Genomic DNA, 12,912 nt, shown 5'->3' with positions numbered 1-12,912 from the left:
AGCAACCTTTCCAAGCACTCAGACCTAAACTACTGTGGTTTTTATTTTCATTACGTATTTTTTGAGCAGCAGGTGACAAAAGGATTCCTCTCCTTTTTGGTTAAGCCCTGTGTCACAACAAAAGCTGCTCTGGGACCTCGCAGGGCTCTGCCAGCCAGAGGAGCCCCTGCAGCCGTTCTGTATCAACCACTGTGCACCTACTGCCACAGCTCTTCCAGAGAAACCCCTTCAACGAGATGACAAAGGAATACAGATGTTGAATAAATAAAAACCAGGTACACGGTGACACATGACTAACAAACCTTTAGAAGATTAAAGAAATCTGCTGTATAACCTTCATGTCATTCATAATTATATCTCTGTGTAAACATGAAAAACCACCCACGTCGCTTACAGAGCATATATATATATATCTATACAAAAATCAACTCATCGTGCATTAGCTATGCTCTGAAGTGATATGTTTATAAGATCTCCATTGCACAGTTAAGTCTTTAATTACCGTTTTTTCCTGCTACAGCAGGATGAGAAAACAACTGGTACAGATTTCAGCCCAGCTCAGGAATCAGATCTATCTCGGATGGACCTTAATGGACACTGACCAATCAATGGTCAGTGGTCCAATGGACCAACGTTCCCAGCCACAATGTTGTATAAGTCTTGAAATAAGCACTGACTACTGAAAGAGGCATTTTTTTTTTCTGCTTCTCTAAAACGGGTATCTACTCAGCCTGTAATTTTAGCACATCTTACAAGATTCTAAGAGAAGTACAATACTTTCACCTCTCAAGTGGGATGTGGGGAGATGTTTAAGAAAGATGGTGACACAAACCCTTTTCATCCCTCTCTTGTTTTTTTTAAGAGCATATTGGATTTGCATTTCCAGAGAAGTCATCCAGGGAGAAGGGGACAGCATCTTCTCGAGAGCCGTTATGCTTAAATATTATGTCACTGTTGTCTAAGCAACCATCACAGCCTCCCAAAAGCATAGAATGCTATATTGCCTGACTCAGCAGATGGTTGAAATATTTACATTCAGGGAAAGAGGTCAGGTAGTTATAATAGTTTAAAACAGATAATTATATTTTAGAAGAAATATTAACTCTTACGAGGCTGGGAGTCACAGGGCAGCACAGGGAGGTCGTACATCTTGACTGCACACCCGCATACTGTACGTCACAACTCCTCACTCATTGCCAATAACTAGGAAAGATTTATATTTTAGAGACGTCCAGGTAGCCTTAAAAGAATTACAGCAACTGAGATATCTCAAAATTTTGACATGCTGATACTGTTTTCACTCCAGTGCTTCTAAAGGTCATTTAAGGAATTCTGGAGGGCACAAGTGAGTCGAACACCTGCTTGGCTGTCTCCTAACATCAAATACGTGGCCTAGAGAGAAACAGGAGATGTACTGTAAAAACTCTTGCTGATAATTACAGGAGACACTGCATGTCATTTATCAGATCAGTATGATTTGCATTAGAAAACATCTTCAAGCCTTTTTTGTGAAATCTTTAGCACAGTCGATAGCTGGGGATGCATATTTCACAACCCAGTACACTGTTGATGAAAACACATTCATCCATGGGACTAAAAAATACAGTGTGACTCTTACGGACTGCATTCACCAGGGATAATAGAACTGCATATTTCATTTGGCCATAAAGGCCTGTCTTATTCTAGGGGTTTTTTTTACATCCCATGGATTTTTTAGTTTTTTGCGATTTAGGTGAAACGGACCTTCCCATACCTTGTGTAACAACGCAGTTCTCACCTCAGGAATCTGGTTTCCTGCTCTAGATCCCTTTGAGGAGTGGAAGGTCATGTTGCAGGCATGGAGAAGGGAAGGAGGGGGCTTGTTGCCAATAAGCACCTCTCCCACAGCAATGCATTTACCTGGGGGTTTGAGGGAAGTACCACAACCCTTACTTGACAGCACAGTAAAATCAAAAAGCCCTGACTGCAAAGCCTTTAGTCCAGAGCTCTTCTCTGCCATAGAGATGCTACCAGGGCTCTGGGACAGCAGGAGAAACCAGGTCATGTCAACTCAGCCCTAGCCCACTCACCAGAAGTCACTCAGGAACCTGAACTCAAGTCATCCCCTATAAGCAGCACTTCCTTCAGGGACCATATCCAGCCCTAAAAGGGCATTTGTACAGGACTGCTTTGCTCTCAGAGACTTTCTCCAGCATAAGAAGGTCCTGTCTCCCTGCTGCATATTGGGAATACACATGGGGGGCTTTAAGACTGCAGGATCACAAACTAGCAGAAAAACTGTGGCTGTGTTGTAAAAAAGGTCTGGCTCTGGGACGTTCCCTGTTCAGTCTCCCTGCAAGGAACACTGCCATACAGTCCCCTACTACATGGCAAGCCCAGATCCCAGCAGTCAGGTGCACTTCACAGATCCTTTGGGACACCTCTGTCTGCCCTGGGCTAGGGGATGCACGAGGAGATGGCAACCAAATGAGGCACTCAAAGCAGGGTTGGGGGGAAAGCAAGCTGCCCCTGCCTGTGCCAAGCACTGGAGACTCTTATGAGGTTTCCCTGTGGTTCAGTGATCCCACCTGCAGAACAGGAGCAGCGGTTCCTGTCTGGCAGAGCTGTGCCCCAATGCCCAAATCTGCAGCATCCCTAGAAAGGTTTTGCTGGAAGCAAGGATACCAAAGGATCTGTGGAGTGCACCTGTCTGCTAGGGTGGTTGTGTGCAGAGACCTACAGAGACCACCACTCTCCACCTATGGGGAAAGCTTTGAGAATGGAAACAGGCACAGATCAGGAATTTACCTGGCACACGGGAGAATTTTAAAGAGGCCAAGGCAGAACCTTTCATCTGTTAATCCTCTGCTAATTACTTTAAAGGGCTATAATGATCTTGTTAAATTCAGGTGACAGGTATTTCCCCAGCCTAAGCACAGCTGCACAGAGCTGTCTGAAACTCACACTGATGTGTTCATCTCTTCTGCCAGGGTCTAAAACCAAGAGAAGAGACCAAGATAAAGGACATGAGTGAAGCATGTGAAATCCTATGGTTTTCACTTTCCCTTGTACTACCAAGCAGCTTTTTCCACGTGATTCCGTAATTCCAAAGTGAGAGACGCAAAATGACCTCGGGTAGAGCAGCACCATGTCTTTATAGGATGCTCTGTGGGACACTGGTACATCTGGGCCAGAAGTGGGGTGGAGATGGAGTGCACAGAGCTGGCTGTGAGCAGCCAGACATGACATTTCTACTGTGAGCCTCCTCCTTTTTGTCTGGGGTGGGGTTTTTTCTCCCTCCTCCCATTCCCAAGCAGAGGTTCAAACTGAATTTATATCTGTCATTGCAGATAGAAGTTCTGACCAAAGAGAAAACAGGCTTCAGTCAAAATGTTTCCCCATCAGATAGCTCACAGATCTTGAGGAGCTGTTTTAGTTTAGGCGAGTTGACAAGCAATTCATTCCTAATTTTGCCTACTACAGTTACAGTATGAAAAGCTTTCCTCGTAGATTACATAATTATATTTTTCTTAAGAAGGAGTACATGGCATTAGCAGGTTTAAATTATGCAAGCTTATTCTTTTGTCTTTTGTTATATTGTGTTCTATTGTGCTGGTAAAACAATATGTGCTTTAATTAGCAAATATCTGTAAATAATTTACTTGCTTTTCATACAGCAGAACAATGGAGCCAATTTTCACATACATCCACTGAGCATGTCTAGGGGGTTTCTTGCCAGAACCTTCCATTGTTCAGTATCTGTATCAATCTGCCCATCATTAGCAGCAAACGTTCAACAACCCAGCAAGACATTAAAGTTTTGGCCCCCGGGAGTAGCCCCAAGCCCCTCAAACCCGAGGCTACGCTCTGCAAAGAAAGATTAAAATACCCAGAAAATGAAAACAAACTCTTTTATTATCTATAACCCTGGCACCTTCGCACAGAAACATGGACGCCTGCCAAGCATTAAGGTCATTGGATTAATGCCATAAAATGCCGATGTTCATCTGACCTTCTGACTGCATTTTAGTTACAAATAAAAAGCTCAACTTGATACGACACCATGAATCATGCGAGCACCTTGGCTCTTCAGGGTTAACGCTGGGTGGGAACCCACACTGCACATGCACGCACGCACACACACACACACACACACAAAGAAAAACGCTCTTAAATCAAGAGTGGATGACTGTTCAGAGACTTAAGGCATTGTTATTTTGAATGTGAATGAAAGGGCCAGAACAAGCATTGCAAGAATATTTCAATTATGTATTTCCCAGAACTACATCTCTGAGCAACTAATGCAAATATTGCTCCCATAGCAGTAGAACTTCTTCCTGAATAAAAGCATGTGAGAGCCTGAATCAGAACGTACTTTCTATATCATTCGCATATTGTTTGAATATTATTAAAAATGCAAAATCTATGTATGCGTTACTCTCCTGAGCAATACAGTAATTATGATTAAGGGACAAGCAGCACAAAAAAAGCCAATTTATCTTACTTGCGCTTAGGAATACTATTGTGTAACTAAGCAACTAAAGACAAAATATAGTCTAATTAATTCACTCCTATGCTTATTTAAAAGACACAATTAGAACATTTTTATTTTCCAGCCTGCACTGTATCTCAACATGCTTGAGGGTGTACCATGTGAGGCCCATTATTCTCCAAAGACAAGAGTTTAATGTTTAGTGCCACTGATCAGACTGGGAAAAGCAACTCTGGAGAGCAGTGGGTGTATTTTACAGTCTGAATGCACTGGGAAGGGGAGGGAATAGGAAAAAAAAAATTTTTTTAAAAAAGGAAATCTGCCTTAAATGACCAGATATGCCAGATTGCTGGCTAATGGCTAGCAACATGTGGCTTCTCTGAGTAATATCATTGCCCTCTCCTTCCTTTGCCAGCATATGCTACTGGTGGCAAGAGAGATAAAAATATACAGAGTGGATATGCAATTACCAAAACCACGATATTTTATGACAAATGCCATTCCTCTAACACTGCTATTACAGTGCGCCTGATTTACAAAGCTGAATTAATTTGAGCAAGTGTACATTGGAGATTGATGCTATTAGCATGATTTTTAAAGCACCCTTTAATAATCATAATCTGCACGTTTGAAACGTGTTGCCATTACCAGTGTTGACAGATACGAGCATAAGGCACACACCGTGGAGACTAAAACAGGGCTGTTCTCATTTCAAATAAGAGCATACAGATTCCTACGTCTTTTAAAAAAATAAAAATAGATCTATTACTGTGCAAAGGGAGTAGCACATTTTTGAAGGGGGGGGTGGCAATAAAGCACTACAGGTGTAAGACACCACGCTCAGGCCAGCCTATGCTACATTTCTGCACTGGGGCAGGACCTCTGCACATGGAGAACCCCTCCAAAACAAATCAGACTTTCGAGGGATGCTGTGAACATCTGTCCCAAAATGAAGGGAGAAAAAACCCACTGCCTCCCTTAACTTTCTCAAAGAATCTCTCCTGAAATTATAAAGTGATATACATTTATGGAGTGACTTCTTTTTTTTTCCTTTCCCCCAATTAGTCTGAAAATGCAAAATACTGCTAGGGAAATAATTACAGGAAACTAGCTCTCTCCTCTCCTCTGTATGAGCAACGCTTACTCATGTAAATTACTTGCATGAGTAAGGATTATTCGCAAGGCGAAAAGCATTGCATCAGATCCCCAGTTCGAGAGAAGAGATGAAATCAACATGAGTTCGTAGTAAACTTCACTGCTGATGAATGAACCAAAGGCAGATCCCCACTGACAGTCCAGCCTCAGTGGAAGCACCATTCACCACAATGCAGGGCAACGCAGGGAATGTCAGACCATGCAAAGTGAATTAGTTGGTTGTTTGGGTTTCTTTAGGAATTGTATGCATCACATCAAATACCATCTCTGGATTTAATGAGTACCAGTTTTGAGATATATTTTTAAGCCTAGTCTAATTAATGCCAACACCTTTAAAAGCATGAAAACACATAGCACTAACAAGCATTCTGCTCTAGAACTGCTTCTGCAAAGGTCAGTCATTCCACAGCCCCACAGTACCCCTTGGAGCACAGAGGAATAAATGAGCTGGAGGGGGTTTGGTCAAGACCCTGTGGGCTGGAGGACTTGGGGGCTGAGCCCACCTCGCGCTCCCTGAGTGCCACAGGACCAGGGTACTGAGCAAGGGGACCGGACAGGGGTTTTCTTGGCCAGCATGTACTTCTCCCAGTCAGGTGCCAAAAGAGCTGGGGGGCTGCTTTCCACACTCACCCTGCAAAACTGTTTCAAGTGCAACAGTGTGCTCTTAGGGCCACTCCCTCAGGATCTTCACATCCCCCCAAGCATCCTCCTTCGAACCCTGTGTGAGGTACCTTCCATCACACAGGTTTTCCCAGCCTATGCTGGAGGTGACACAGGGGACTGTGCCAGACCAGGAGTGGACGAGAAAATAGGGGCAAGGTAGTGATTTCCTCCAGAAAAAGACACTTTTCTCCATTTTGGCAATGGCTCTCCAGGAACAGAGGAGAGCCACTTCTTCCTCACCTCTTTGACCAGAGTGCTGAAGTGTTTGGGCTGGATGGCAAGGTGGGAGGCAGCACACTCGGGCCCCTGTGTCTTAAAAGCAGCAACAAAGTTTTCACCGAAGTAGCACAAACCTCTTCTACCTCACCTAACAGCATTCCCAAAGGCACTGTTGCTCTTACAAAGATGTCTCCGCTGCTCCTGTGCAGCAAGACCCCTGGCCCAAGCATGACGCCAGAGCTGATGCCAGGCTCTCCATGCATGTCTCTTTGGGATGTGATGACCATCAGGGCCAGGAGCACTTCTATTGCTGCATGTGACCAGCCCCATCCCACGTTCACCATCCACTGAGACTCCCCAGGAAGCAACCTCTGGCCAGCTCCTGGGGGTGAACGGGAGTTTCTCCACGGAGGTGATGGGGATGCTGAGCCTCAGGTGCAGGGAGAGGTACCGCAGCAGAAGCACATCTGGGCTTGAACCTTCCCTGGGTCTGGGCCCCAGTGCGTGGAAACATCCAGTTTTAGCAGCAGTCGGGGTTATATTTAAATCTGGATGATGAATTCAGCTAGCTATAAAAAGACTTATATTTACACTTACTGCTGATTAGCTCAAACATTTGGCAATCAGATAAAATACGCCATCAGAAATTTCTGACTAACAGAAGCATTACATACCTCCTCGCTTCTCCTCCCTCCTCACAGCCACTAGCTGAATACTGTCATAGTGTCAGTGCTGCTATTACAGAGAGCAGGCAGCCAGCTGCTTCTATTAATCATTCCTCTAGCGCAGGTAGCTGCCAGTGACTGTGCCTAAACCTCCCGTGGGCTCCATCGCAAGCCTGCGATTCAACCTCTCGCTCCCCTCGCTGACAAATCCACGGACAGTGAGCGCCCCTCTCACCCTCTGCCTCGGACACTGCGGATTTGCAATGCACATGTAAGCACCATCTCACTTCATTCCTTGAATGCAAGACAAGGTGTTTTACTCCATCAGCAGTCCCACACCACGAATAAAGTCTACCGTGATGGCTACAAGCCGCCTCTGACCCACCAACTGCATCTCCTCCCGCAGAAGGAGCTCAGCCTGGAGTTAGGAAGCCTTGTGACCCCAGAGCGGCCCTGACGCCCCTTTGGGGACAGATGTGGGTGTCATTTACCTAAGGGATTGAGACCTCAGGGTGGTCAGGGGGAACAGCCACCCTGTGCCCTGATGAGGCTGGTCACCCCCCCAGCCAGGACCCTGCACAGCCCTAGCCAGCACCCAGCCTTTTGTCTCCTGTCAGCCCGCACGTCCCCAAGCGCAGCTCGGATCGTTCCAAACTATTAAAAATCGATCATAAAAAATCATTCCGATGTCTATAAACAAGCTAATGGAGTAAGTGAAAACAAAGTACATTTCTTAATGGGAGTGTTATGTTGCCCTCTCTAGGCCCTGGCTCTCAGTGCCGGTTTCTGTAGGCCCCCTGCCAGAGAAGTATCACTCAGAGCTGTTGCTGTTGCTGCTGCTGCTACTCTGCTAATGAATGACTAACTTAGGCCAGAGGGGAAATGACATCACCAGGGTGTAAAACACAACTGCATTAGGAAACTTTTTACCTGCTTTGCATTTGTCATAATTATTCTACACAATACGGCAGGCATTTGCATAATTTCAAGGCGTGCCATTATCTTAATTGAAAATTGTTTTCATATGGTTGAATAATGCAGAATGACATCAGTTAAAGCCCCAATGAAATGCACAAGTATAATCACACGGCTAATTACTAGCGGTGTTTGCATGTAAAAATAAATAAAATTGTGCGTATTATTAGGAGGGTACATGCAGCTGAGAACTCTCGTACCAGAGCAGTGTTTTACTCGTAATGGTAGGATTAATTTTCTCTGATGTTCCTACCACAGTAACATGAGCTGATCATTAAGGCATATTAAAATGATTTGTGTCCCTTTCCCCACCCCCCCTTCCAAATATCTTTCATTTTACACACACGCGAGACACACAGAGGCACAGTTTTAAATAGTCACCACGGGCAATTTCAGAGCATCCATTGCTCACTGTCATATCCCTGATTCTTAGGAAAAGGCTCCCTTATCTCAGCGGCACGCACAGAAAATTAAAGTGAAGAGGTGGTAGCGAGCGAAGGTGGCTCTGAAACGCGTTTCAGTCGCGTACGCATGTGTGCGGGGACAGGGCTACGCCGGCACCTACAGCCACGCGTGCCTCCGAAAACAGCCCCTGCGGACAGCCCCCCTTCGAACCCACACTCCTCCGGCATCCACAACACAAGTTACCCCAAACATCTCATCCCCCTCCCGCCTGATCTCCAGCCCGTCTCGGGGACCCTCTCCATCCCCCGCCCCAGACCGGGGACGGCCGAAGCAATGAATTAGCGAAGCAGATAACGGGAGGGTTCGGGGCTGGGGCGGGGCGGTGCGGGGCTGCGCGGCCCCATCCCGGGCTGCGCGGCCGCGGGCGGAGGTGCCGGCGCGCAGCGCGTTTGCGCCGGGAGCGCGGCGGCTCCGAAATACGCCCAGGCATATCTGCAAGTTATTTGAATGTATTATTCCCGTACCTGTCATTTATCACTTTATTCAACACGTCCCTGCCAGCTCGAGAGCGTTTGATCTCCCTCTGCCTCCATTTCGTAATTTCCGCCCTCTTAAACATATCGAATACTTAAAAAAAGCCCCGAACAATATCGAAATCACCCCGACGTGTTTTTCTCCCCGCTTTTCCGCGTCTTTTGGGTTTTTTGGATTTTTTATTTTTTTTTTTTTTTGTTAACGATGTGGGAGAAGGACAAGGCGAGCCCCGCACACCCTCCACTGCCCGCCGGGCCGGGGGCGCCCCGCACCGCGACCCCCTCCCGCCTTCCCTCCGCCCGCACAAGTTCCCTGGCAGCGCGCACCGGTGCGCCCCGACGGCGCGGCCCCTCCACGCTGCCCCGCCACGCATGGCGGGGAGGGGGGCGCGGGTGGGGGAAGCAAACGGGAGGGAAGGGGGGAGCCGAGCCTGGACATACAGGTGGGGACGGGCGCGGGAGGGGAAAGGGGAGGGGGCCGGCGCCGCGTTTACCACCTCGCCATGGTCACTGGTCCTGCCCTGCGGGGTGTCCTCGGGGAGAAAATAAAGTTTGGCGCTGGAGAGAAGTTGCCGGCTGGTGCGCTCCTCCCAGAGCAGCTGCAGCTCCGCGATGCAGGCGGGCTCCTCCGCGCGGCACCGCACGAAGAAGAAGTCGCCGAGGGAGAGGACCCGCGCCCGGCCGCCGCCGCGGCGCTGGAAGCGGAACGCCCTGTAGAAGACGTAGGGGCCGTGCGAGCCGCACGGGGCGCCGACCCACTGCGGGGAACAACAACACGGCAGCGGCATCAGCGCCGGCTCCGCGCCGCGCCGCGCCGCACCGCGCCGCGCAGGGGCAGGAGGAGGAGGAGGAGGAGGGCGGCGGGAGGGGAGCGCGGGAGGGAGGGAGGGGGCTCCGCGGCGGCGGGGGGCGCGGGGCGGGGCGGGGGCGCGGGGCGGCGCGGTACCTGCAGTGCGCTGCGCTCCATCGCGGCTCCGGCGCGATTGAACTCAACATTCTCCCAAACTTGTTGGCGTGAATGGAGCCCGGCAGGTCCTGGCAGGGCGAAGCCGGCCCCGCCGCCCGCCGCCCCCCGCCGCCGCCGCCCCCGCGCCGCCCCGCCGCCGCCGCCGCCCCCCGCCCCGCCGCGCGCGGCGACGCCCCCCCCCGCTGCCCGCCCCCCGCCCCACCGCCCCGCCGCCGCCCCGCCGCGTCCTGCCGCCGGCGCCGCCTGACGCCGGCCGGCCCCCCGACGCCCGGCACGGCCCGGCAAAAATGCCGCGGGGCGGCGGCGGGCGCCGGGGGGGTGGCGCGGGGGCGACGGGACGGCGGCGGGGGCGCTACGGGAGCCCGGCGATTTTTGGGGGACCGAAAGGGCGGGCGGGCACGCTGCGGATCTGACAGGACCTGCCCGTATATGTCTAATATAAAGACCATTTCCTGCGGCGCGAGGGGCGCTGCTCCTCCGCGCGCGCCCGGCGGGGCCGCCCGCTGCGCTCCCACCGCCCGCTCTGAGCCCCGGCCCGATCCCACCGCCCGGCACCGCGGGGCGGATAGCGGGGACTGCCACCCCTCCTGCCCCCCCCCCCCCCCTCCTCCCGGCGGCTGCCCGCTGAGGGGCGGGCGGGCGGCGCGCGTCCCTAATTTATTTATCGCTGTTTCCCCGGGAAAGGATGGAAAGTGGGTTATCGATTATATAAACACATCAATATTCATGGCGCTGCGCGGAGGGACGCGGCTCGGCCGGAACAGGCAGTGCGGCCGGGGGAGGGGGAGCGCGGCGGCTGCGATGGGTAGGCGCGGAGGGGCCGGGGCAGCGGGCAGGGGATGGAGCGAGGCGGCCCCTTTACCTGCGCCCCTCCCGCCCCCCGCGGCGACACCGGACGTCGGGAGAGCCGCGGGTTTTGCGCATCTCGCGCAGCCTCCGCGGTCCCTGCGCGGGCAGCTCCGGCCGCCGCCAGGAGCATCAGCCGCGGGGAGCCCCGGCCGGGGAGCGGGGCAGGCTCCGCTCCGGACTCCGCACCGGCGCAAGGTCCGCCCGCAGCGTCGGGCATGGAAAGTTCCCATCGGGGCCCCAGAGCCGCAGCTCCGTAGGTAGATGCCGCTGCGGCCGGAGGGCTGCGGGGCCCCTCCGTCCCCGCGGAGCACCCTCCGCCCATCCCCGGACTCTGGGGGTGAACCTTGTCCTAATCGCCGTTTTCCCCCGGCAGCCAACCCCGACACCGTGGGGCGGGAGGAAAGCGCTGCGAAGCGGGGACCGATCTCCCCCTCCCTGTTTCCCCCCTCCCCACGCCTCGTGCCTCAGTAGTGGTACTTTCTCCCCATTTTTTTGGCTCGTTCCCGCCCCGAGCCCCCTCCGCGGGCGCTGATCCCGGGGGCGCACCGGGGGGGGAAGAGGGAGGGCGGGCACACGCTCGGAGCAGCCCCAGCGGGGCGTAGTGAAAGGGAAGCGAATAAATAATTAATCAGGCAAATAAACAGACGAGCAAATAAATAAACAGATGAATGAGATCGTTAATAATGACGCCGGCGGTGACGTCAGCGCCGCGTGCGCTACGACACAGCGCGCGCCGCGGGGGGCAGCAACAAGTGCGGGCGGCGGCGCCGCGGGGGCGCCCCCTGGCGGGCGGCTGTGGGGCGGGCGGCGGTGCGGGAACAGCGGGGATAGCGGGACAGCGGTGCAGGAGCTGCGGTGCGGGAACAGTGGGAATAGAGGAACAGCGGGAACAGCAGTGCGGGAATAGTGGGGATGACGAGACAGTGGGAACAGCAGTGTGGCAACAGAGGTGCGGGGACAGCAGGACAGTGGGAATAGTGGGTGCAGCAGGACAGCGGGAATAGCAGAACAGTGGGAATAGTGGGTACAGCAGGACAGTGGGAATACCGGTGTGGGAACAGCAGGACAGCCAGAACAGTGGGATAGAGGGACAGTGGGAACAGCAGTGGGGAACAGGGGGACAGCAGTGCGGGACAGCGGGACCAGCAGTGCAGAGCAGTGGTGTGGGACAGTGGTGCGGGACAGTGCAGGGCTGTTGCGGACGGTTGGTGCACAAATCCTGCTGGGCAGTAGGGGCCACCCCGCTGTGAGCCCTGGTGTGATGTTCGGTGACCAGGAACGAGGAGCAACCTGTGCGAGGTGTGGGCAAAGGGTCGCTTGGCCTTGGGCAGCGGGAACAGAGCAACATGGGAATTTAGGCAAGGTTTGCACTGGCATCGCACAGGTGAGGAATCCATCCCAACATCCTCTGTGCTGGGGTCTGGCTGGGCAGCTGTTGCAGGCTCCACTGGGAGGCTGGGTGCTTCTCCAGAAGGAGGCTGCTTTTCTACTGGTTCCCCTGGAGGAATTACCAAATCCTTCCAGTTTTTAGAGGTTTCATCTTTCCTGTCCTGTATCCTTCTGGAATACCCCGAGTGCCTGTCTGGTCTGTGGCCTCACAGTCTCTTGGCTGTACAGGGGTGAAAAGGCTGTCAGCACCAGGGGAGAGCTGAGATGCTGGATGGGGCAGGTGCAGAGCCAGTGGGTACCAGTGCTTGGACTTCCACCTCGCATAAGCTCGGCTTGGATCGGCAAAACAGGCAGAACAGCTAAGGAGAGCTGGAAATACCAGCCCTTTTGGCCGCTAAAGTCTGTCACTTTGTGCTTGGGAGCTCAGTCCCCTGAAGGAAGGATGTTTGGCAGGGGCTGGGTAGGTATGGGAGGTGATGCAAGTGGGACCCACACCTCGACACATCCCCACAAAACAGGGAGTGCTGCTTCATTTCACCCCCAGCGAACTCTGGGACAGAATAACTTGCATTTCTTCAGCAATTTGCCTTTGTTTCCACAGACCTTGGCATGTTTAATCAG

At 52.3% G+C, this 12,912-nt stretch overlaps 1 protein-coding gene across 2 annotated transcripts in view; it reads right to left on the bottom strand.

Moving 5' to 3' along the window:
• The window catches only part of ARID5B (AT-rich interaction domain 5B), a 114,787-nt gene extending 104,675 nt beyond the window's left edge, over positions 1-10,112 (bottom strand). Inside the window, exons 1-2 of one of the 2 annotated variants that reach the window (XM_032695024.1) lie at positions 10,033-10,112; positions 9,584-9,844 (exon numbers count right to left, since the gene is read on the bottom strand). In XM_032695024.1, coding sequence (XP_032550915.1) covers positions 9,584-9,844; positions 10,033-10,053 — 282 coding nt within the window. In that variant the 5' untranslated portion in view covers positions 10,054-10,112. Of the gene's footprint in view, positions 1-9,583; positions 9,875-10,032 lie in introns of those variants that run through there. The other variant, XM_032695023.1, reaches the window with a different exon arrangement.
• Between the last annotated feature and the right edge of the window lie 2,800 nt (positions 10,113-12,912).

This window comes from Chiroxiphia lanceolata, chromosome 8, assembly GCF_009829145.1.
Source record: "Chiroxiphia lanceolata isolate bChiLan1 chromosome 8, bChiLan1.pri, whole genome shotgun sequence".
NCBI classification, from domain to species: Eukaryota; Metazoa; Chordata; class Aves; order Passeriformes; family Pipridae; genus Chiroxiphia; species Chiroxiphia lanceolata.
Note: the sequence above shows the minus strand (reverse complement) of the source record. Positions and strands in the feature narration are given on the sequence as shown.